Below are 26939 nucleotides of genomic sequence, written 5' to 3'. Positions count from 1 at the left end.
TTTAGGAAGAATTGTATTAGAAAATAAATATCAACTAGTCTTTGGGTGTCCATATTCATAACTCCTTAAAGTACAACTAAAATTCATATCTTTCAATTGTAAACATTTCATTTACAAATATATATAACTATTAATGCAATTTATTAAAATAAAAACATTACTAATATACCACAGTTATGAAGTAGAAAATCAAGAATCCATATGCTATTATTTCAAAATAAAGATACATTCTTATACTTTAAATGTGAAGATACATTTTTATACTTTAGTATTGTCCATGATTATAGAAAATCCATTTTACTTTCACACTGGCAATGGGAAAAGCTTTTGTTTATAATTTAAAATACTTATGGTAGCAAATAATAAAGCATTAAATACAATTATAATTGGTCATCAAAAGTAATTTAAGGAATATTGAGAATCTATAGTAAAAATAGGTGTGAATTAAGATAGACTATGTACAAATTCTTCTTTATTCTCATCTGTCTGAAACTAATTCCTGGGATAGAAGTCAATGTTAAAATTAAAGATACTGTTTTTTAAAAAGCATAGAAAAGATACCTATGACTAAGGAAATATTTTAGAAATATTATACCTAAAAATTATTCAGAAGTTAACAGAAATGACAGCTCTTAACACTCTTATAATTAACTTTAGTGTTATGACTAAGCCAGGGTATCTGTGTCTAGTGTCAGTATTGCATTCACATACAAACTTGTGAGTACACACACATTTGTCATAAGAACTGAAGCATCCTACATGCCATATGATTTTTCCCAATCTCTTATTCCTTGTTCTCAAAATACAATTTTGAATACTTCTGGAAAGACAAGAGAATGTTTTATTACATGAGGATCTAAAAATAGGAAAAAAATGTGTTATATCCAGGGGTGGGGGCAGTTAATGGATTCATATTTTGAGAACCTGAAACATATACAACCAGGGTGTTATAGAGTGAGATCCGCCCATGGAGATCTGCTACAACTCTTCTCGCAATCTCACTTGAAGAATTTCAACCAAGCTGAACACACTAGCAGTCATAGGGTTTATTAAAAGGGAAAGGAAAATAGAAAGAAAGGTTAGAGAGTGTATCCTTTCAGAGAGAAGTACTGCACACCCCTTCTGCCCTCTGGGTTTACTGGGAGGTCCTAAGGCAGTTTCCAGAGAACTTTTCAGAGTTTACATTTTGACTTTAATGGGAGGATTTCATCAGACTTTCAAGTCTCCACAGCAGCATGGTTTTATCCCATGGAAGAGATATTTTACTATTAAATTAACATGCTAAAGGTCCAAGGCAACTCTGGGTCTCTTGGCCCAGGCTGGCCAGTTCGAATACGAACTTGTTCTTAATAGATTTTATAGTAGTGGGGGAATATGCTTCTAATCATCCTGTTTCTCTGGATCTGGTCTGCATAAATGTCACAAAATTTCCTCCTTCAGGGTCACTTGTGTTCTTCTTAACAGCAGGGAGGAGTCTTTGGGCATTTCTCTTACAGGTAACAGGGTATTTGCTAGGAATGCAGCATATCCTGTTAGTTTAAGCCAGGCAGGGTCAGAGTGGTCTCAGGTAAATTCCTTTGTAAAAGAAAGCATGTGGGGGTCAGCACAGAAGTTTCACTCTTTAGAGTTATCCTCTTAACCTCATGCACCCACTACCCATGTCTGTCTTCTACCTAGTAAAGGAATATCTTCTTTAAGAAATGCAACTAAGTGTGCTGGGTGTGGCACACACACAACTATAATCCCAGTGACTCCAGAAGCTGAGGCAGGAGATCAGGAGTTCAAAGTCAGCCTCAGCAAAAAGTGAGGTGCTAAGCAACTCAGACCCTTTCTCTAAATAAAATACAAAAAGGGATGGGGTGTGGCTTAGTGGTTAAGTGGCCCTGGGTTCAAACCCAGTTAACAAAAAAAAAAAAAAAGAAAGAAAGAAAGAAACATAAATGATGTGATTTATTCAGAATTATATACAGGTCTTGGAAGAGCCCATATAATCAAGTGATCTAAATCTAAATCTTTAGTATATTCACAATAAATCTATTTGTGATAGTATATTATATTATATTCAGAAGCAGAGTATTATTTATGATTGGCATATCTTTTTGTTGACTATAGTTATTGTTTTCATAAGGTTTCACAATAGCACTAGTTATCAGTGGTATCTCCTGACCTTCCTAAATCACATGCCTGAATTGAGTACACGCTCCCATGACTGTACTATGGAACATGGAGGTGCTATGGTTATGCTGATTAACTCTCAGATATTTGGAAATTTTTAAACATGCATGCATGGAGAGATGTGGACATTTGTACTACTCTAAGATACTCTGAACTGTGACTCAAAGACTACTATATAAACATAATCTAATTAAAATAATATCTTCTTCTTTTTGAATTTTAAACTTCAATAACTATATGCCTATTCTTTTCTCAGGCAAAGAGTACTCTTTAAATTGCTCTTGATTTTACCTTGTTTCATATTTATTGTTCTTTAAAACTTTGCTAAAAACATAATATTTTATGGTTCCTTTTCATTGATTTTTCAGGTTGAAAATGGAAGTGATGATTTTCAATATTTTTAAGTTAGTCAAGTCTCAACATAGTCATTAACTAAATGACTGTAAGTCTGAAATACATTATCTGAAATAAATGCCTTCTAATACATAAAGGTAGGTCTAGGGTATATATCTATTAAAGTTTTAATGCAGATTAATCTGAAAGGTTAAATGACAAGGTTAAGTGTCTAATTTTGCAACCCCCCTTTTTTTTTTAACCTGGTGATTGCTAAGGCTTTCTTAATGATAGGATTAAATATGGTTTCTAGCTACAAACAGTTGCTTGTTGATCCCTGTAGGTTAGCCTCTATATTCTGTGCTTATCACAAACAGAGAGGAAATAACTTTCTAGGTCTTTTGTGAGTCTTTTAAAATGCACAGACTTCAGGGAAATCATATTTTCTTGAAGGAAATGAGGCATGACCAATCACACAAAACGTGAGAAAATCCCCTGATAGATGACCTTTGCCACATGTAAAAGAAACTGTTCAGTGGCTGAGGTTTCATGGATTTCATGCATGGAAATCAGATTTTCTGGCCACCAGTGCTGTTCAGTAAATAAATAATCCATCATTGTGTCAAACAGTTGAAACATGGAGATACTGCCCTTGCTATCTGAATAGACATTTCAAGTTAGAAACTTATGTAAACTGTTTGCACGTCAGCAGTTGTGTGAGCAGTGTTCTAGTTTTCACTATGTAAAATAAAACCACTTAGCTTTGGTGATTTTAACCTAATGGTGAGAGCATTCATTTGAATCTGCCTACACCTATGAATTCACTGATGCGTAGCGAAGGCGGGATGAGAGTTCCCACATGGATTCTTTGGTGTGTCAGAGTATTGTGCTGTTATTAGTGGGCAGTTCCAATGACACTATTTCATACACCTACATATAATTCCATTAAAACCAATAAAAACAGTATTCTTAAAATATATTAGGAGGATTCTTATTGAGTTGTTTTAATAATTTACATTTTAATTACATTGTTAGTGTTATAAGAATAAAGTTGGTTAAGCTGAAGGTCATTAACATCTAACAATTATTTTTATCTTCCTTGAGCAAGTCATATGTACTTGAGGCAATATACGATATTTATTTTTAGTGCCTGAACTAGTTTTAATTCTTCATGTATTTTAATTCTATATTGATTTTTTTTAGCATTTGAATAACTTTATCTACAAAATGTAAAAATGCATCACACACACACACACACACACACACACACTCACATACATATTCAGAATTGATTTAACTCAGGTCTGTTTCCTCTCATGGACTACTTCAGGTTCCCTCTGGGGTTCACTTTCTCCTAAACAGGAAGGAATATCCAAGCATTTCAACTGTTTCTGGCATGAAAAGCATTTATGGTGCTTTTAAGCAAACTCCTACACACACCTTTGATATTTAAAGTACTTTCTTGCTGAAATGTCAGGCCTTTCCTAAGACAACAAAGAGCTTCTTCTTCCTGTCTTATCTCCCAGGTTTTGCAATTGCACATCACTTACAATAGCCCTCTTTTCTTTTCCAGTGGACACTCCTTTGCTTTAGAGCAGAAGTGCTCATTTTATGCTGTTAAATCTTTCCAACATTTTGAGAAAGTCTTGTGAAATAAATCTGCAAAGTGGGTGTATAAAATAAGATATATATATATATATATATATGCACACACACACACACACACACACATATATACATATATTAAATGTCCCCAAAAAGGGAAAAATTGGAAACTTTTGGAAGCATTATATGCAAAACATCTGGTTTCATTTCAAATTATTCCATCAAAAGTTTTTATTTTTTACCAAAAACTATACATGCTATAATTCTTCCCTTATTTAGATTCTGTAAATTTGTTTTTAGAAGTATTTTTAGATATCTATCATATTAGATTTTAGACAAAATAAAACAATTTTTTACTATGTTCTGAGATGTTTTTATTTTTAATTTGATACAAGTCTAAAACTTACAGTCCTTAGAAACTTTTGATTTCCATCTGATTTAGTAAAAAAAATGACCCAGAGAGTAAGAAATTATGATTTAATTTGCCAGGTAAATTAATGAATTAACTTAGCTTCCAACAAGGTATAAGCAAGGATCAAATAATCAAGAAACTCAAAAAGACTAGTCCATGTTCTTCCTTATATTCTGAAACATATTAATATCAATACATTTGTTTTAGACTTTGTGAATTAAAATAAAAATTAAGAAAAACCTAATTTTTTTTTCAGAATTTCTAAGAAAATATTCAGTTCACACTGTCATTCATCTATAACATTTGTTCTGTATTAATATTTTTTAAATAATATGATTGCTAAATAACCCTAATGGAATTATGATGTATTTTTATTATCCACTGGTCTTTGGAAAGAATTATAACTAGGAATTACAAAATAAATTGATAATATTTTAAAGACTTGCTTCAATGAACATCTGTTGCTACTTAGATTAATTCAGATGAATAAACCCTCATTTACTTCTCTAAGTTAAAACAATCATATGTATATTTGCACAGTCTTAGTACTTTAGTAATATTTATTTCTTTCATTTTTATTGGACAAATATTCCAAGTCATTTGTTTGAAAATTTTAAAAAGAAACAAAGATAAAAAGAAAAATACAACTATTGTTTATATGTAGCTGATGTGGTACATACACTTTTTGGATGTCTTCAAACTTTTTAAATTAAAAAATTTTTAAAAATTATGAAAAAAGAGAGGAAGAAATCTATCATTTTATGCATTTTATTGTGTATATTGTTTTATTCTCCATGTAACAACACATAGTGAACTTTTTGTTGCCATTTTACTACAGATAGAAACGTGTACTATGTGGTTGTGTGCCTCATAACAATGTTTGTGTCAGTGAGGACTGTATATACCATGTTGATCCCAATTGCAATGGAACTAAAAATTTTTACCACCTGATGCCTTTACAGCTCTTGTAATGTCATAGCACATACATTATTCATGTTTTGTGGTGCCGCTGGTATAAAAAAATCTAGTGCTGCCAATTTGTAGAATTTATAGCACATGGATTAGATACAATACATAATGCTTGATATTGATAATAAATTATTATGCTACTATGTTATTATGAACTTTATTATATACACTTTTAATCTTTATTTTAGAATATAGTCCTCTGCTTTAAAAAATTTTAGTGTAACTTACAGCAACCTTGTACATTTTTCATTTACTATATCTTTTCATTCCATCAGGAGGCCAAGCTGAGTGATTGACCTACTCCATCTAGGTTTTGTAGGTACACTCCATATTTGCACAATGACAAAGTAGCCTAATGACAAATCTCTCTGTGACATCATGTTGATAAATGATGTAGGACTGTGTATGATAAATTAAAGATAAAATTAGTAAGACAGAAAACACTGTAGGAAATTGGAGAAGGAGTATAACAGGGAATTACTGACTTGAGGGCTATTCAAGGCACATGGAGAATGAAGACTAGTAAGCCCACTTTCAAGCAGGTGCAGCAGTTGTAAGAAAACTTTCACTAATGACTGCAGTTATTTCAGTATCAAAGGTGGAAATTCTGACAGGCGCAGAGCCATGTGAGTTCTGTGGAAGACTACTGCTGCCTCAGCTCAAAAGTGGGTGTCCTCAGCTGGGCCCACAATAACTATAGGATGCCTATGTACAACTACTTCTAGGAAGTGAGGACTCTTTTCTCTTGCCTTCAGAATCTAACCTGGAAACATGCTAGGAAGAACATCAGGGACATGAACTTGTGGCTTCTCCCTTGATATGGTATGAAAAGCAGAGATGAAGCCGAGTTGATGAAGGATGTAAAAAATAGTCATCATTTCCCTGGCTTCATTCTGTATTGTACTGTGAATTTTTATACTTACATTTTTTCTTCCTTTTTCTCCTCTGCTGCTTCAACATCCCTACAACACAGATTGTGAGCACTTTTTCCAGGTGATCAGTTGTGTTAATGTGGAAGGTTGCACTCTTGCAAAACATCCCCTTCCTGTCCTTCCCTGATGGCAAGGTAGAAACATTCAAAGGCACCAGTGAAATCCCCTGCAGACATTTCTTGTGTACTCTTCCTGATATGACAGTTACTAGATTTCCTTTTGGCTCCCCATCTGCTAGGTTGAGCACACTTCTGTGGTGCACCTCCTGTTTTTCCATGTCTTGCCATGCAGTGATTCTTTCGCTCAAACCTGTAAGTATAATAACTTCTGAACTTTTCAAGAAGTTCTCTTGTGTACCCTCTTGTAGCCATCACCTAAACACACACACACACACACACACACACACACACATGGAAAAATATTATTATGGATTTACATTCTATTTACATACTATTCTTAATGAGATTTTTGGAAGTCTTATTTTTAATTTTTTGCTCTTTTTAAGTATTGACCTGAACATTTATTGTTAAATGCCATCTATCTATACAGGCCAACTTAGGATATTATATAAATTTCAGAAAAATAATATAGACATGAAATATTTTGCTTTGGGAAATTAAAAATCAAATTTTTAGGATAAAACATGTATAAAATTAGTTTTAAATTTGCGTATAGGATCAAGAATGTGAATCTCCAAATAACTGTCAAAACTAATTTAGTCATTATTTCACAAATCCATTTATCCAATACTGCTTGAAGTATTTTTATGGAGAGCATTGTGATAGGTACTCAAAGAGATTCAAATGATTAATTTGTTGCCATTCAGAAACATATTCATGTTGGTGAAAATGGCATAGTTTATTATTTATAAAAAAAGAAGAAAACCCAAAGCAGAATGTGACTATTTTTTTTTTTTAATTTTGATACTGATATGCCCAACACACAGATATTCTTAATGCAGGGACCATAACTGAGTACAAAATCAGGACATTATGCAGATTTCATTAAATATTAATTATACATATTTTGGAAATATCTCAATTTTATGGGGAAAATACACAAAGAAAAACTTTTCATTAATCATGTCAAAGAAAAACTTTTCTTGTCAAAAAAACAAAATAGAAAGAGGCTTAAAAAACACTTCTTTATTTCCTGGCTACTCAAAATCCTACTTTATTCTTTCTAATTAACCAATGCCTATCATTAATAAATGTGTGTCAAAAGAATTGCAGCAAAAGAAGCTTGGGTAGTCAATAATTTAAAAATATTCATCTCATTTATCTCACTTATGGTGTTAGATGATTTTTAAAGATGTTTAAATGAGAGAGAGAGACAGAATGTGTACTTAGATTTTTAATTTAAAATGTCATATTTATGTAGCCTGTATAGTCACAAATGTTAGTTTAATACCAAAGTTCATGAACATTTTTAGGCGTTCCTGCCTTATAAATGTGGTTTTCCCCTTAGTGCTTTAGTTTTTTGTTTTTTTAAAAAATTATTTTTCAACAGCACATTTTTGCTCTTCTGATATTACGAAAAAAAAAAAAAAAAAACCACACACAGATCTCTTAAGTCTCTGACTATACAATCCTCAGCATGAAAAGTGAGTCCTTCATTAAAAATATAAATAAATAAATAAATAAATAAATAAATAAATAAATAAATAAATAAATAAATTTATTCTGTACCCTGGAGAAATCCTGACTGGTTTGATACCCAAGAAGAAAAGCCTTTGAAATGAATCTAATGTCATGTTATTGAAAACGTAGCTGTGCAGATTAACTTATTTCACTCTGCAATGGCTTACAAAGCTTCAAGTGCCCATAAATCTCCTAAACCAGACCATTTAAGAAATCTAAATAAGCTTGCACGGTTTTAAGCTTTCCGACTTTGAATGTTAGCTTTGAAGTTTTGCCAGAACCTGACTGCAGAAGAGATGCTTTTCAACTGAATTCATGACAGTAGAATTAGTGTTGGAGGTTCAATATACCTAATAATGATCTTGACCATACTAACCATAGACAGCCACCACATATGGTACCTCTGAATTAATAACCCTCAGAAGATAAGATGTGTAACATCCTGGCTCCAATATTTATTTATTTTCCATCTTCACACACTGGGGATTTGGAGAGTGTCCAGTTTAAACAGCCAATTTCCTTAATGGCATATGGCATTTGTCCATGGTAAGGGAGCCTAGAAAGGAGAAAAGAAAGAAGTTTATAAATGCATGTATTATAAATATCCCAGTATCATGTTCCTTTTCCTTTTCCTTTTTTTTTTCTTTACTCTTTTTTATTAACTGAAAATCCTATAACAAATTCTGAGCAAAGTTCCCCTGCCAAGTTTCTTTTCGCCAACTTCTAACTAAGACCAATTCTACTTCTGAAACCATTTATGGACCTTTACATAATTTTTTTTTCCTCATAGCATGGACTTAATTACAAAACCATTTTAATATCAAGGTATACACTTTAATTTGAAGATTTTAATTTTGTCTCTGGAAAAAAAAGTTTAACACATGGGTGTCTCCCTCAATCTTAAATTGGACTTGAAATTTCCACCCAAGAGGGGAAAAATTCTCAAGAGTATAATATTAGATAGCAAAAAGCCACATATGGGGAGATTTATTATGGCCCTCAGTTCCGCAGATTTTCCAAGAAAATATCAATGCTATTATTAGTATATATGTCTGGCATATGTCACAAAATTAAAGGATAAGAATGTTGCCCATAAGTTTTATGATACTGCCAACTTAAATAGTTGATTAGTAAGTTGATTAGTAATAATGGCTGCTTTATTTATTAAGTAAAAGCACATAAATTTCAGGATGTGAATGTGTGTGTAAGTAAATAAAAAAAATACAGACATGCATACCTATACCTGAGGTAGATACTTTTAATTCTAATCCAGAGGGAAGAAAAAAACTAAAAATTCTTCTTGGTGTGATAATTCAATTATCTTGTATTTTATGAGATATTCCACTAACTGTGGTCACAGGTAACTAAACCTGTTCTTCTAATCAATTATGCAGTATATGTTAAAAATGCTTTATATATTGATCTGAAAACATACGTGACATAAATAATTTAAAAATCATTGATTTTTGAACTACATAGCAGGTAGGTAATGACATTTATTCAATCTGTTGACAATATTTTGTTTAGTTTATAAAAGCATAACAAAAGTTATGTTATTTTACAGTTCTTTCTATTCTCATTTTTATGTCCATAGTTACTTAAGCAAATGAAATGGAGATTACAGAACAATTCTGGTAGGTGAACTGATTTGCTATCATCTTCATTTTCAAGTAAACTTTTAAAATCCATAATTTATGAGTAATACACTGGCAAAAATCTTATGAGAGTAGTATCTCAATTAATTTAAAATAGTTTAATCTATAAATCCAATGAAACATTTTTTAATGCTTAAGTTAAATTAAATTAATGATGACCATTAAAAATGTTAAAAATACATTTAAAGGAATGGAGTAACTACAAATTTACCAAAGAACACTGACCAACAATCAGCTAGTGTGAATATTTTGTGTATGCCAATGTGAAGACTCACACACTGACCTATAGAAACATGCCCATTCATACAACACACGCACATATACAAACTCATGTATTTTCTTTTTCTCTAAATTCTTGTTTTACAAGTTTACTTTTCTTTCTTCTTCCATCACTCCATCCCTAGCTCCTTCCCTTCCTTCCTTCCATAATTTCTTCCTTTTTTCTTTTAGGGGTAGAAAGGGCAATTTCAAACAATTTTACTGCTCAGTGTTACTGGTATGCCCATCCATGTCTTTCAACAATTACTAAACACTTATGTTATCCCAGCTTTTGTTTTAGGTTTTGGTGACACTTGTATGAAAAATGCATTCTGTTTTTGAGGGTTTCAAAAGTCCATTAGTTAGATAAATATAATTCAAAGAAATAAGCACCATAACAACTATACATAGTACTTAGATTTTATGCAAATGCAAAACATGATAACTTGAAGCATATTATATAAAATATTAATAATTGTTTGAAGCAAAATCATTAGTCAATCAATCCCAAAGTAACAATTTATCACATGTATTATTATAAATGTTTTTTACATTATTACAAATGTTGTAGGAAGAATGAACCATGATTTTTACTTAATCCATTGATACATTGTGCCAATTTATTTATTAAATAATTATCTACATATTTTCCAGAGATACATTTGAATTATTTGAGTGTTTCTGAATGAAACTCTCCAATATATTATATATATATATATATATATATATACATCTCAAAGTAAAGCAATACAATCACACTATCTATTAAAAAATGTTAAAGAAACTAAGCTACATGAGACTGCCATATAATGCTTTAGAAATGCAATAATAATTCAGCTAAACTTTGAGTTTTGTGCTGTTTTCCTGTTAAATTGGGTAGAAAGGACTTTATCACACTGGCAAATTAACATATTTAAACACAGCCTGTAAATGAGTAAGTGGCCCAGATAACTCCTAACCAAGAGTGATGTGATGGTCAGGGGAACCAAAGGAACACAAAATAGTCTGGATATAAGATTTTAGTGATGATGAGTCATTGAAAGATTAAATGTTAGTCACTATTTCTTAACATAAAACCTCAAACTATCCATGGTTTTAAATCCTCACAGCAGCATTGAAATGCTATATGAGAGCTTTCATTTTATAATTGAATTTTTCGGTAATAGAGGTAAATATAAGCATATGAAATATAAGGGTGAAAATTTTTCTCCAAATCAATAATAAATATTACTGGAAACTGTGAATTAATTTGTTTTCCCTTCACAAGTATTAAACAGAGTAGCTTGTAACAGCAACCATATAATAAGTGTTTCTTGAAGTGAATCACATTTTATTTGATTAAAGAAATCAGTTGCAATTTGTTTAGTCCTTTGTTTCCAGTTTGAACATTTTTATTCTTGCTTCTATTTATAATTCTATAAAAATCAAGCAGTGTCTCAAATTTCAAATCTATAGAATTCTTGCTTTACCTATTTCAAACTCCCTTTTGAGGATAAAAAGAGATTTTGTAAAAGTGCACTTACCTTTGTAAGTTTAAAATATTTAATGTAATTTAATTATGTTGACAGGTAGTAACACTCTATGAATATTTTAATACACCAATGGAGATAAATCCTTTATGACTGCTTACATATTTTAACTCCTTGTTGACTGGTGTCTACTTAATTTTATGACATCCCAACCAAGAGGGCATTAAGTCAGTATGCACATTTTCCACTTTCTCTAGACATTTTGAAGTATTTTATTTGAACATTCTACTTACAGTAGAGGTGGAATAGTTTGTTTCAGATCAAATTTCATGCTATAACCAAGTAGAAAATAACTGAAAATATAAATATATTTAAAATTTCTAAAAAAGCAACCAAGGCAGAGCTACTTGATTCCAGAAAGTCAGTAAACACAAAGAAGAGAGCACAATATTTAGTGTTACTTGTCCCTTTAAAACAAGAAATGCTTTAAATGCAAGTTGGGAAAGTTTATGAAAACTTACCTGGTTGATGTGAAAAAAAGTAGAATTTGCATGTTTTTGAGGAGACTTTTTAGTTTTAAAAAAGATACGTTTATCACAGACCCCAAACAGACTTGTTTTACTATCAGTTTTAATTCCTTATTTGGTTTAAAGATTTTACTCCTAGTCTGTGGTCTTTAAAAGCAAAAATAAATTTACTCTGTAAGAAATCATATCATTAAGATCACATCTTAAATTATTCATTCACAAGATAGCATATTCATTAAAAAATGTCATCCTATGAAAAACAGGAGAAGAAAAAATTGGAAAAAGGTATATTAAAGGTCCATTCTGATGTTACTGGATAAAAATCTCCAAACTCTTCATCATGTTGGCTTAGAAACTGATTTCCTCAACAAGATTCCTAAAGTACAAGTAAAATCAAGAATCAATAAATGGGATGGTTTCAAACTGTTGGGGTCTTAAGCCCCCTTGCCCTTCTCAACCAGTGACAAGGGAAGGGGACAGTCCCCAATAAGATCAGACCAGGAGAGGTAGGGCTGATTGACCGCCCACTCCCAGCCCTCCCGGTGGAGGACAATCAAATATGTCAGGGAGACCAGTCACAGCAGGAACTTATTGAGGAAATCACACAGCTTTTATGTAGGGTGGTAGGTGGGAACCAATCAGTTTAAAGGTCAGCAAGGCTTGGGGTGTTCATGCAGGCAAGAGTCCCATAGGACTATATGGCAAGCATGAGCTGATCACGTTTGGGGAACTGTTGTTAACCAATCCCTGACGGTGGTCCAATTTGTAGTCATCAACTATTGAAACCGCCTTTGAGGCCTTGATCTTGCTCATTCGCCAGGGAGTAAGGAGTCAGCCTGAGTTAGTTAACGTGTCATTAGTCCCAACAATCAAAGTAAAAAGCTTTTTCACAGCAAAGGAACAGTCAAGAAAGTGAAGAGAGAATCTATAAAATGGGAGAAAACGTTTGCCACCTGTACTTCAGACAGAGCCTTAAACTCCAGGATATAAAGAACTCAGAAAATGTAACATGAAAAAATCCCCAAATAACCCAATCAATAAATGGGCAAAGGAATTGATCTGTCACTTTGCAGAAGAAGAAATATTAAAATGTTTAACATCTCTAGCAATTAGAGAAATGAAAACAAAAACTGTACTGAGAGTCCATCTCCAGTCAGAAGGGCAATTATCAAGAATATAAGTAACAATAAATGTTGTTGAGGATGTGGGGAAAAAGGTACTCTTATTCATACATTGTTGGTGGGATCGAAAATTGGTGCAACCACTCTGGAAAACAGTAGGAATTTTCCTGAGAATATTTAGAATGGAACTACCATTTGATCTTGCTTTTCCCACTCCTTGGCCTATACCCAAAAGATTTAAAAATCAGCATACTACATTGATGCAGCCACCTCAATGTTTATAGCATCTGAATTCACAATAGCCAAGCCATGGAACCAACTTAGGTACGCTTCAACAGATGAATGGATAAAGAAAATGTGGTAAATATACACAATGGAATGTTACTCAGCCTTAAAGAAAAATAAGAATAATTTTGCCAGTAAATGGATGGAAATGGGAACTGTCATGCTAAGTGAAATAAGTCAATCCCAAAAAATCAAAGACTGAACATGCTCTCTGATATGCAGATGCTGAAACACAATAAGGAGGGAAGAGGGAAGAACAGAAGTGCTTTGAATTAGACAAAGGGGAATGAAGGAACAGGGGATGGGAATATGAATAACAAAGAAGTATAACTCCACACCATGGGGGAAAAATATATGTAATCATGATTAATAAGTTAAATAAAAAGAATTTCAATAGAAGAATAAAAAGTCTAAAAAGTAAGCAAATGAAAAGTCAGAAGTAAAACAATTTATTTATAAAACGGAGAATTAAGTGCATAGTGTCTTCTACTTCTGATCAAAATGAAATAACAAGAACCAGAGTTTTGTTCCTTGAAATTTTCTCTGCTTAAAAGAAGCAAAATGTTGAAAAATACTAGTTTCAAGAAAGGGGACTTCAGGCAATTTTGGAAAGCTATACCTGAAGATAAGAAAGAAACTGGACATGTATGTAAGCCCAACTTAAAAAAAAAAAAAATATATATATATATATACTAAAATATACTATATTTATATATAAGAGTGCCTAGCACCCATATGGGGTTAAGAACAGCGCAAGAAGGGTTGAGTATGTAGCTCAGTGACAGAACCCTTGCCTAGTACACAAGGCCTTGGGTTCAATCTCCTGAAAAAAAAAAAAAGAAAGGGAGGGAGGGGGAGAGAGAGAGAGAGAGACAGAGAGAGAGAGAGAGAGAGAGAGACAGAGAGAGAGAGAGAGAAAGAGAGAAAGAGAAACAGACAGAAAGACAGAGAGAGAGACAGAGACAGAGACAGAGAGAGACAGAGAGAGAGAGGGAAATTAGTGAAAGTTTCACCAAACTGGACTGGATTAGAAAATTCATAATTCATGTGTCAGTTGGTAGAATAACAAGATAAATTACATTTTGGAAGAAAACATAGCCCTAAAACAAGTATAATTCTTGTGCATCCCAACTGATATTGAGAAGAGCTGAAAGTATTATATCACTTTGAAATAACTGAATCCTAGAACACAGCTCAAGATTCATAAGAAAAAAAAAAAATGTCATGCATCTACCCAGCTTCAAATGCCAATATATACTATCCAACAAAAGATTGTCAAGTGTAAAAAAGGAGAAAAATGCATCTCATGAAGAAAATAAAAGTAAATTAATTGAAACTGAGACAGAACTGGCACAGATGTGAGAGATAGCAATTAAGAACACTGGAAACAATTTATAGAATATATTAACAAAGATTATTACAGACATGGAAGATACAAAAACCTCAAAATTCTGGCATAAAATATATAATGACTGTGACACAAATACAGTGGACAGAATTAATGGGAGATTGGATGTTATAAAAAACAAATTACTGGATTTAAACTGAATTTGTGAGAGAAATAAACAAAAATGAAATACAAAGAAAAAAATTAATTAAAAACAATAAATAACAAAACTGATCCATAGAACAACCTCAAGGGGCCTAATGTAATCCATATCTCTGAAGGGAAAAACTGTAGCCACAGAGTTATTTTAAGAAATAATACCTAAAAAATTCTTAATTTCATAAAATATAATCCTACCATCTAAGAATCCCAAGAAAACTCAAAAAGATAATTCAAAGGAAACAATGCCAAGGAACATCATAATCAATTTACTCAAAACCAGGAAAGAAGCAAAATAACCCTAAATTAACCAGAAAAAAAGGCAATTCACATAGAGGGAGAGTTGACTGCAACTTTTCCCTTGGATTATTAAAAAAAGGAGAAAATGGAAAAATATTTTTAAATTATTGAAAAAATGCCAACAGAATCCTATACACAGTATAAATTTTTTTCTCAAACAGAAAGCTTAAAAAAGTGTTTTAGACACAAGATATCTGAAATTATTTATCTCCAGTGGATCCCCACTAAGACAAGTATTAGAGGAAATTCTTTAGGCATAAGAAAAGTGGTACTAAACAGAGGGAGATCTACACAAAGCAACAAAAGTTACCAGAAATAACAATTACATACATTTATTCTTATTAATAAAGTATCTGAAAAAGTATATTTGAAAAATTGTATCAACATAGTGTGATTCTTATAGTATTAAATGTACAACATGTAGAAATGATAATATGTAGACTGGGTTGTTCTAGCTCTTAATACAAAATTTTATAAAATCAGTTGAAAGTAGAATGTGATAATTTACACATGAGCATTATAAATACTAAACCAACTTTCTAACCAATAAGCAACCAACATGGAGGAAGATTTTAGAAAATAATCAATTAAAAAGTAAATAATAGTGGAGAAAGAACAAAAGGATATGAGATGAATAGAAATGTAATAGAAAGACAATAGACCCGCATTTACCCCTATCACTAATCATATGCAAAGTAAATGATCCAAGGACCCACAATAAAAAATCAGTGATAGAATGGAGAAAAGGGCAACATACAACTATTTTCTGCTTACAAAAAATATATTGTAAAAATAGAGATAGAAATAAGTTATAAGTAAAAAAATAGAATAAGATATATCATACTAATTAACCCTAGATAGAAGAAACCTGAATTGATATAATAATTTCAGATAAGTAAATATCATATGAAAGAATTTTACCAAGAATAGAGATGATTCTTTCCAGTGATAAAAAGGATAAGCCCTTTGGGGGAATATAACAGCCCTAAATGTTTATGCTCCTCTTGAAAATGCATGAGCCCAAACTGACAGATTTGAAGAGACAAATGTACCATTTTTAATCAGAGAATTTACTACCTAACCCACTATATCTGACAAAATTAGAAAGACAGTAAGGATATAGAAGACTTGAATCAACCAATAGTATACACCAGACAGAAAAAATTATTCTTCACAAATAATTCCAGTATTTAAAAATGAATAAATTAGAAGTCAGTAAGAGAAATAGAACTTTAAATCCTTAAATACTTCAAAATCACATATTTCCAAATTATCCATGGGTAAAAGAAATTATCATTTGAGTGAAATAAGATGCAAACCTCAACATAAGTATGAATATGAAGAAAACAGCAATGTTTCAAGAGAGATGGGGAGGAATGTACAAATCAACATAAAGAATGCAAACCGATTATTACATGGTGTGGATTTAAAATATAAAAATTAAAATATAAATAAATACACAAAAGCAAATTATATTGCATGCAATATATAAATAAAATCAATGTGTTCTAATGCTTTTGCTTTTGGGAGTAAGATGGCAGACTGTGCTTTCTGGGCTCCTCATTAAAATAATAAAAGGATATATAACTCAATAAAAAAGATGGGGACTAGAATTTTAAAAATAGTAAATGAATTAATGAAAAGTAAGTAAAGCAAAGAAAAAATAGAACATGAAGGACAGATAGGAGATGAGTAGAAAAATGGTAAATCTACATCCAAAAGTAAAAAAAAAAAAAATTGTATTAAAATAAATGGACCAAATATTCAAATAAAATGAAAAGATTTTAACAGTATAAGAAAATAAGAAAAAAGGGAAACTTTTCTTCACCAATACAGCTTATACAGAAGGATAAAAAAATCAAGATGGAAAAAGATTAACCACAGGAACACTTTAAAATAAACTCTTAGGAATGTTTTACTTTAGACAAAACTCTTGATAAAAACCATGGGCACAATTAAAGTTAGGGAGAAACAATTCAGAAAGATGATATGATCAAGCAGAAATATGCAAAATTTCTAATTCAATCCATTAGTAACAGTTCCTCAAAAGAAGTAATCAAAACCCTGTCCAAAATGAAAGAAGAAAAAAGACAAATTCCCAACCACACAGTGATAGATTCTTAATACACTTCTCTCTGTGGCTGGCGAGAATGAGTCAGCAAGAAATCAGTAAGTATAGCAAACTAAACAAACATTATTAACAATTTGACCTAATTGACATTCATGAAACAGGGCACTGCAAACTGAAAAATAATTTTTTTTTTCTTTTCAAGGAACCCTTAACCCAAAACAGACCACACATTTATCCATAATGTAAATATTCATAATTATAAAGACTCAAAATCATGGAGAGCAGGATCCTTGATTGTAGTAGAATTCTTCTAAAAATCAAAACCAAAGATAATTATAAATTCCCCAATATTTGAAAGTCATCTCTCTCAAAACAATTCATGAGTTAAAGACTTTAAAGTCTTTACTAGCAGTCTTTAGATATTATTTGGTAATATTTTGAGCTGAATTATAATGGAAATACTGCATATCAAAATTTGCTGAACTGACCTGAAGTCATGCTTAGAAGGAGAATAATGGACTTTGAACTATATATTGGAAAAATATTGAAAGAATAAAAATAAACGACCAATATATTTCTGTAAAAAAATGAAAAAAAGAACATCGAATTGAATAAGAAAGCATAGGAATAGATAATAGTGATAAGTGAAGAAGTTAAAGCAACAAAAAGTTCGGAATGAACAAAAGAGGTGGTCATTTTTTGGAAAAGATTAATAAAATGGTATTACAATTTGGATTTGGATTATCTCCTGAAAAGTTCATGTGCTAGAAGCATGATACCTAATACAACAAAGTTCAGAGGTGGGGCTTTTAGGTAATGTTTAGGGCTCTGAACTTATCAGTGGAGCAATAAATTTGCTGAATTAATCCATTGATAGCTCAATAGACTACTGGAAGGTGGGACCTAGTTGGAAAAAGTAAGTCTGTAGGACTATGCTCTGGAAGGGTTTATCTACATGCCTTCCCTGTTCTTTCTGGTTCCTGGCTGCCATGACCTGACAGCTACTCAAGGTGTTCTGCCTCACCTGAGGTCCAGAGGGAAGGAGTCAAAGGACCATGGACTTACACCTCAGAAACTATAAGCCCCGAATGAACTTTTTGTCCTTGACATCATGTATTTTCAGAAATGTGAAGCTGATTAACAAAAATGCAACACTTGGCAAGACTGATAAGAAAAGGGAGAGAATATGCAATAATTAATACCAGAAATAAGAAAATGGACACTTATTGACCTAGACACAGTTAAGTCTCTTTTCTATCACATGCCTACACTAAACACTCATCTTCTTTCACCAGTGAATTTTGTTGAAGTGTTGAATTCATTTTAAAATATCTTTTTGAGTCTTAAATTTGTACTCTATGCTTGACCAGGTGACTTTAAATTAAGTTTAAAGGCTCTTAAATTGCATAAAATATTGTTTTAACCCTCTGTGAAATGACTTCTGGGATGACTAAATATGTTTTTGCCATTTTTTGCATTAAAAAATGATTCTGATTATATTAATTTACAGAAAAAGGAACTGTTCCTTAAGAACTTTCAATGGTGACCAATGAGAACTTTTTTTTCTTTTTTGAATAGCCTTATGAGTACATGAACTTTTTGTTTCAATTATCATTTCAAATGAAGCTTCATTTATTTTGTCTTCTTATATGCCAGTGTGGGGTTCTTCAAATTGAGCTCTTTTTCATGTGATCATGTTGTTCTATGAGATTCTTTGATTCCTGGGAAACAGATATTCTAGACTTATCTAGTAAGTATATACATTCCATGTCCTGGACTATAATAAGCCATTCTTTAAGAATTTCTTGCTTTTTTATTGGTAATGTGTATTTAAAGTCTGCAAGTGAATGCTCATTGTTACAGAGTTGCTATTGATTCTTTTTTTAATAAAGAAAATAAAAAATTAAGATCATATGGATAACAATTCAATTTTAAGATTAGTATTTATTGCTGGTAAGAATGTAAAATGGTATTGCCACTTTAGAAGACATTTGGAAATTTACAAAATTATACATAATCTTAGCGTGAAGTCTAGTGATTGTTCTTCTTGCAATTAATCTGAAGGTATTAAAATATGTATCTACCCCAAAACCTGTAAACAGAGGTTTATAGTAGTTTCATTCATATTTGACAAACATTGAAAGCTACTGAAGATGCCTTTCATAAGTTGAAAAGATAAGCAAACTGTGGTACATTCAGAAAATAGACTATTATTTTGTGTCAATGAGAAATGAGCTATCAAGTCATGAAAACATAAGAAACTAAAATTTACATTAATGTGAAAGAAGCTAATTTTAAAAGACTATTAATACATGTTTCTAAGCTATACTGGAAAAGACTAACCTAAAAAAGATCAGTGATAGGACAGAAGTGTATATATAGTTGGGGTCCCTCCAACCTACTCTCTAGCCAGCCCTTCTCTATTCATACACAGTACAAGTTTAGAATGTGCTTCATGAGATCAAAATGAAAGTCAAAATAATAAAACCCATCCACAGGCTATCTGTCACATTCTACCTCCAAACAGTAATTTCCCAAAAAATAAAGAATCCATTTGTCCATAGCAAAGAAACTGCTGGCCCTCCTCGCCTACCTGGACCCCAGGGAACATCCACGTTGCCCAAATTAAGGATGAACAAGAGGATGAGAACAGATCTAGACCAAAACCCCACAATCACCATTACTCTTATCTAGAGCTCAGTAATATTTCAGATATGTTTCTCAATTTGTCTTTTTCTTTGGGGTAATTTACAGAGTCTTCAAATGGTTATTTTTGTTGTCCCTATTTTATAATTACTTTGGGGGAAGTAACCCATTTATCCATAGCCATAAATTCTCTATGATCTCATTCGTATACATTTTAATCAAAGGGTAATCAAGAGCTCATGGGTATGAAGAATAAGAAAGCATATATGTTTACATTTAAAACAGCCCAAATCCTTAAGGTTTAATAATTTAATGAGCTTGCCATATTTGGGTTTTCTATATGAAATCTACATTCTTTAATTAACTTCCTACTACATTATTTTCATAAATTCCAAACCAGGACTTTTCCATCCTAATTATTAAGGGATCTGTTATGCTTCTTTTTCCTTTTCTTCATAACATTTCTGAATATTAAATTATTTTATTTACTTTCTATACTTTTACTGTGTTTCTATAGAGTGCTGAATGTTGTTCTATGAAACTAGGAAATGATAGTGACTAACATGTAGGCTTGTATTCAGGGAAATCACAGTCTAAAAAAGAAATTAAACATATAAAAACTTATTAAAGTATTAGCTGATGGTATAGAAGATAAACTATCTGTCCTTCACAGTACATTCAGCAGAAAATTTTTATTTCACAAGAGGCTGCTAAACCCTCTATTCAACATACTTTTATGAAAGTTGCATCTGATGTTCTCCTGTGCGTGCTGATAGGAGCATGAAAATTATTAAGGTTCTAAAAAACTGCATCAATAAATTTTCTGGAATTCCTGTTCTCAAATTCTTCCTTTTTTCCTAGAGATTTTCAATTACCTCCTCCATTCCATTCAATATATCCAGCCTGTAATTTTCTGAAATCTTAATTTAGTACTTAAAAAATAAAATTATACCTTTTTGTGACAAGAACATATTTTGCCTTCCTATGACTAAGAATATCAAGAAAACACAGAATACTTTTGTTGTATGAAAAATTGCTCTTTCATTGTCATTTCCAATGAAATAAATGTCAAAGTATGGTATTATAGTGATACATTGCAATTCCCTGTAAATTTTCCAATGAAAGTCTCTCTGTAGATTCAAGATGAGGTGAAATAAACAGGATTAGGCAATGGTCACCTGATATTAAAACGTCAAGCATAGGGTGAAATTAATCCTTTGATTGAAGATAGCAGCTTGTGGAAATCACATGTTTTCCTGAATTATATAAGGATGATGACTATTCCAGTAAGGGTATTTTCTTTTATTTATGTGACAAGATACTGTTTTGTTCAATGAAGTGAGGAAAGCAAAGGGATATTGATACTTAACTCCTGTAAATGTCAGAGTAGACTAATTTAGGCTGTCATTATGAACAAATTCCAAGTCCTCAGTAACTTAGAACAACCAAAAGGTAGTTCTTGCTTTTGCTACAGTTTCACTGCAGAACACTGACAAAGACTCTTCTCAATATAGCCCTTGAGACTGATGGAGGTTGTTTTAACACTTGTTTCCACATCACAATGTCACAGGGAAAGTTAATTTTATGCTGGCTGTTAAAGGTTTTGAAAGAGACATGCAACTTTCACTCAGATTCCTTTGACCAAAGAGAGTCATGTGGCAATTCCTAATTGCAAAAACAGTGATGTTCAGCCCTATTAGGCACCCGAAAAGAGAACCAGGAGGTTCTCTTTGGAGAGGGAAGTATCCACATGAAATACCCCTGATACTTATAAAAGGAGCTACATATGGCCAGAAGGACCCTGATCCATCCTGGCAGATGGCAAGGATGAGGTAGAGGAAAGCTAAAGGAGGCAAGTCCCTAAGAATGATCTACAAGAAATCTCAGTTGACTCTTAAGAATAGATAGGAACAAGGCAGTTTTGACCAACTTGGTTTTAAACACCTTGAGGGAACTTATAGCCTAAGCACAGTCCTACATGGACATTTAGAAGGAAAAACAATGGTGTTTTTTAAAACGAAACTTAAGATGAACACTTGTGTCAGCCCTACAAAAAGTAAGTAAAACTGGAGGCTACAAAGGAGCGGTTTTGTATAGGAGCGCCTAAAAAATAATGATCACAAAGGACTAGAGAGTCTCAAGTTTGTCCTGAGTTAATTTGAGCCTGATCTCCTAGACTTGCAAATCTTCCTAGCTTCCCACATTAATAAACTTGATCTAGTTTTCACTAATATGATTATGAATTACTATCTTCATGGTTTTCAGAGACTGGTTGCAATACTAATTGCTTTTGTGCTAATTGTTTACAAAAACTAATGTTTTGCTGTCTTGTTTATTGTGTCTTAGCATGATCCCTGCCCTATGTATGCCTTGTCCAGTCACCTGCCATCTGCCACTGTGGACCTCTGAACTGCTCTGACACTGAATGCTCTTTAGCTGTCCACACCCTCACCTGTTAGAGTACAAGGACTTTGGGTTACTTCCCCCAACTTCCTCTCTCATCAGGAAGCAGTGTGGAGATGTTGTCACCCATTTTTCCATAGAAATGGAATATAGAAATTGACAGTGGAGAAATGTAACAGTGATCCACTTTATGTTTTGAATATAGACTTTGCTGCTCTGCCACTGCAATTTATTTTTTAAATGGACATGTTTCTTTCTTTTCCTCTCTCTTGCTCCTCCCTAATCATGCCCCCTCCCTAATCTCAGGAAGAAACAGAATTACATTTCTTCCCCATTTTAGGCAGAGTTGTCTGTCCTTGAGCACACATCGACCATAGGAATGAAGTAAACCAGACTTTGGGGATGGTACCAGAAGATCTCAGAAAAAACTATCTCCCAAACTAAAGTGAATTATAACTCCTGATAACATATGGAATGTAGCCTTTGAATCACCTCTTTGAAAGTCCCCTGTTCCTGTGATGGGCAGAATCACACTCTTTGAGACAGGAGTCTCTGTGTTTCTTCTTTGCTAATAAAGCAATAAACCTTCTTTTTCCTTTTTCTCAAAAAAATAATAAAGACCCCCTTTACCTAAGTGCTTTGATTTTCAACTTTGCTTTTAATTTATACAACATTTCTTCATGAATTACTAAGAAGCTTTCTATAAAAATGGATCCAGGTGGATCATCTTTGGTTAAAGTAGGGAGAAAAGACTGGAGTACTACATAGTTATAGCAGTAAGCCTTATCTTACAGCTATAGATTTAGAAAGTTAGCATAAAATAAAAAGCCTTGAAAACTATTTAATTTCTGAGACATGATCATTTAAAGTCTTTTTACTTTTTCATACCTCAGCTAAATTATCTACTTAGAATGAAAGTTATTCTTACGTTTAAAAAATGGAAAAATAGGGTACATTGAGACACAAAATCAGGACTATATTGTCAAACTAAAATTGAACATACTGGGTTTTTTTTATTTCTAGATATCAACTTTTAAAAACACTTTTATTTTCTCAACTACAAGGATGTGAACAAATTCAGGAATAAGAAAGCCGTAAGGTAGTAAGTAATAACACCCCATAAAAATGACAAAAAAATGACATCCTACCAGGTAATTATTAGCCAGCTGGGGAATCTTGTCTAATTCTACATACAGGACAGAAAGCACAGCTGTCTGGCAGCCACCAACAGAGAGTTTGAATAAGATGTGTTCCCCTTGAAATCCATGCACTTGTCAAAAGAGTTGGTCTTCCAACTTTAAATGTGCTCCTCTTTATTCTCTTCATCTCCTCATTAACACTGAACTGGGAAAACATTGATATAGACATGTATATTTATCTTTTTCACCATTAATTGCCTTCTCTCAAATTGTCTAGATGCAAGACAGAAACACAAGTCCCATATTTACAATATTTGCTCTAGAGTCCAGCAACTAACTTAATAGTCACCACTAAATATTGTTTTTTTTTTTATGCCATTTATTGAGAACAGTTTTCCTGCACCCATTTCCCCCCTAGTGAATGTACTAACCCTGTTTAAGTAAAGATGAGTGTGTGAAGGAAGAAGAGAGATTTTAGGGATAACCTGGGTTTGAGAACCATCACACATGTACCCTAACTCACCTTTCCACTCTTACCCCTCACCTCTACACACTTCAAACTCTAGGTGAAACAGACACTGTACATGCAATGCAAGCTTTCCTTCTATCATGTTATTCTTCTATCATTTCTTTTCCTTGGAAACACTACTTTTCTCTCAGCCCCATTAAGTCTTTACTTTTTCACATCTGAAAAGTTTCTTTCAATACCCAGCAGAGAAACTCAACTCCAATACCTTTTCTAACCTTCCTTACCCCTAGGAAGTACAGCATGGCAGTGACATATGTATCATGGCACTGAGAACAAACATCAAAGATACAGCACTAACTGAATTCTCTCTCTCCTTATAAAACTTCAGATCCGTCTGGGTAAGACCAGTCAAGTCTTACAACATTATAGCAATTATGTATTAAAATATTTATCTGCTTCTACTTTACATAAACAATTTTAGGTCAAACACTCAATAAGGCATCTTTCCCATTGCTCCCAAGATTTTATCTCTTTCTGCTGCTGTGGGCATAGATGGTTTCACTGTATTCTGTCTTCTTTGGATCAGGATGGAATTTCAGAATCTCTGGTAGTTTTTGTACTTCAAGGAGTAACTGGAACATCTTTCCCTGTCATAGTTATTTTCATCCATACATCTGGTAGATGCATCAGATTCCGACAAACAAGAATTTATGTCAGAATCTCTCAGTCACCACATCCCCACAGGCATCCTGTCTTCTTACTCAGGCTGCCTCTTCATAATCACCCAGGCCATCTCCAGCTTCAAACACCTAAATATTGTTTTAAAGAAGTAAATACTTGAAAACAAGCCACCTCAATTTCCAGTCACTAGCAATATTAACATTTAGCATTTTAACTCACCTTAAATTAAGTAGTAACATGAAGTGTGATAGCAAATTTAAATAAATACAAGTAATCACACAAAAATAATAGATTCACATTTTCCTCTCTCTCTCTCTCTCTCACATACACACCAATATTCTTGACCCAATAATTTTATTTTCTATTGTTATCATTTAGTTAACCTTGTTGGGACATTTAAGCTCTTTCGCCTGGTCATGAAAAATCAATTTTATTTTTTTTAGCTTCCTTAAATACAGCTGGTTATCAGTATGCTTAACAAAACACTGAAATACTTCATTTCTTAGAATATTTTCAATTCCACTACTATGAATATTAACTGTAAGTAGAAATCTGAAACAGAATGCTTTGAGGTTCTTTTACAATTATTGAAGAGAAAATTTAATAATATATTAAATATATTTATTCTATGTTTAGAAAACTTAATTGTATTGGTGAAAGGTGTTAATATGTCATATAGTAACTCCCTTAAACTGCCTTTACATTTCTTGATGCTTCCTAAAATATAAATATACACCTCCAACATACCTCCTTCACACTTTGGGTTTTATTGTTACTTTGGTCCATTGGTTGGTTTTTGGTCCTGGGGATTGAACCAGGTACCTTGCATGCTAGGTAATCATGCTACAATTGAATTTCATTCAGTCATTTTAAGTTTTATTTTGAGTCAGGATTCTTGATAAGCACCCCAGGCTAGCCTGGAATTTGTGACCCTTCTGTCTTAGCCTCCTGAATAAGTAGAATTATACATATGTGGCACCATGCCCAGAATTTGGGGTCACATAATAATACCGTACTGGACACAAAATTCAAAACTACTTCTAATTTTCAAAGAAAACATAAGTATTAAAATATTTACTAATTTTTTCTGTGACCCTTGGAGAAATTTTCTGTGATAAATATAAGAAAGTTGTTAAACCCCCCTCCCTGCTACAAAGATCTCACTGTGAACCTTCATTGTAACATCTTGTCTTGGACTTGTCACCAAGGGGGCTTTATGTCTCTGAATGAATCTCTATTAAATGTCTCTATCTCAATCTCCAAAACACTTAAAACTCCTCATTTCTCCTTTATTCAAAACAGTTTGATCTTCTCTATCAACTTAGGCATGAGGCATTATTTATGTTGAACAAAAATTCCCCAACAACATAGTTACATTTAATTAATCAAATTAATTAATTCACAAGAACTCTGTTTATGTTCTCAGTGCTGCGGCTATGGAATTTGACATTAGTTTTGTTTTTTTAGATCCCACAAATATCTCTGCTTTCCAGCAGTGTCATGGGAAGTTCCTATAAAGCACTATAGCAGGGATGTTCTTGTTAATGTCTCAAAATGCTGCAAGGCTCCATCACTGTCACTGAGGACTTACCTGCCAAGTAAGAACTGCTCATGCTTTAAAAATGTCTTTCCTGCCATCCAAATGGTCACAGCTGTTATAGTGACAAATGCCATCCATCCTCAGTACCTGCATTTCTAAATCTCCAAAGAGTAACATCTGAACAAAGTATAAAAGGGGTAAGATCACACAAGAACTACTGTATTATTGGGACCAACTCTATTGGTTATAATGGAAGAATTTATGTTGAATGGGAAAATTCAAAATGTTTCTTTAATTGTGCTTAGTTTCTGGTGTATTCATCCTGAGTTAGTAAAACATCCTAAGCCCAAGCAATTGAACTTGGTTTTGAGATGGGTCACTCTTCCATGTTATAGACATTTAGCAAAAATATTCGACTCCCATTTGAATTATTGTATAACCTTGGAGTTTCTTTAATATCACTTTAATTTTTTTCCAATCTGACCCTTCTCTTAGTGACACTGTCCTGTGTATTTCCTGCTCTCTCAGAGGGAGTTAATCTAGATTAATGAGTTTGAACTCCACAGATTAATGCTGTATAATAGCAATCAGTTTTTGAATTGGAATTATTTCACTCTTTCAATTTTCTGAAATCACTTGGGACCCATACTAACCCAGAGGGATGACAAACAATAAGATTAAACTACAGAAGCAGTGATGTAAATTCTCACACAATCTTCAGAAATATATGAGTATCAATTTCTTTAGGATTAGACCAAAGACA

The 26939-nt window shown here is 32.6% G+C and overlaps 1 protein-coding gene across 1 annotated transcript; it reads right to left on the bottom strand.

Annotated features, from left to right (window-relative positions):
• Positions 1-24402: 24402 nt before the first annotated feature.
• Positions 24403-26310, bottom strand: LOC306665731 (coiled-coil-helix-coiled-coil-helix domain-containing protein 7-like; the record flags this gene model as incomplete). Its single annotated transcript, XM_079147369.1, has 2 exons — positions 24403-24677; positions 26228-26310. The coding sequence occupies 2 exons, from the start codon at positions 26308-26310 to the stop codon at positions 24551-24553; spliced, it is 210 nt and encodes a 69-aa protein (XP_079003495.1). The 3' UTR covers positions 24403-24550.
• Between the last annotated feature and the right edge of the window lie 629 nt (positions 26311-26939).

Source organism: Sciurus vulgaris (genome assembly GCF_902686455.1).
Source record: "Sciurus vulgaris genome assembly, chromosome: 7".
Lineage (NCBI taxonomy): Eukaryota > Metazoa > Chordata > Mammalia > Rodentia > Sciuridae > Sciurus > Sciurus vulgaris.
Note: the sequence above shows the minus strand (reverse complement) of the source record. Positions and strands in the feature narration are given on the sequence as shown.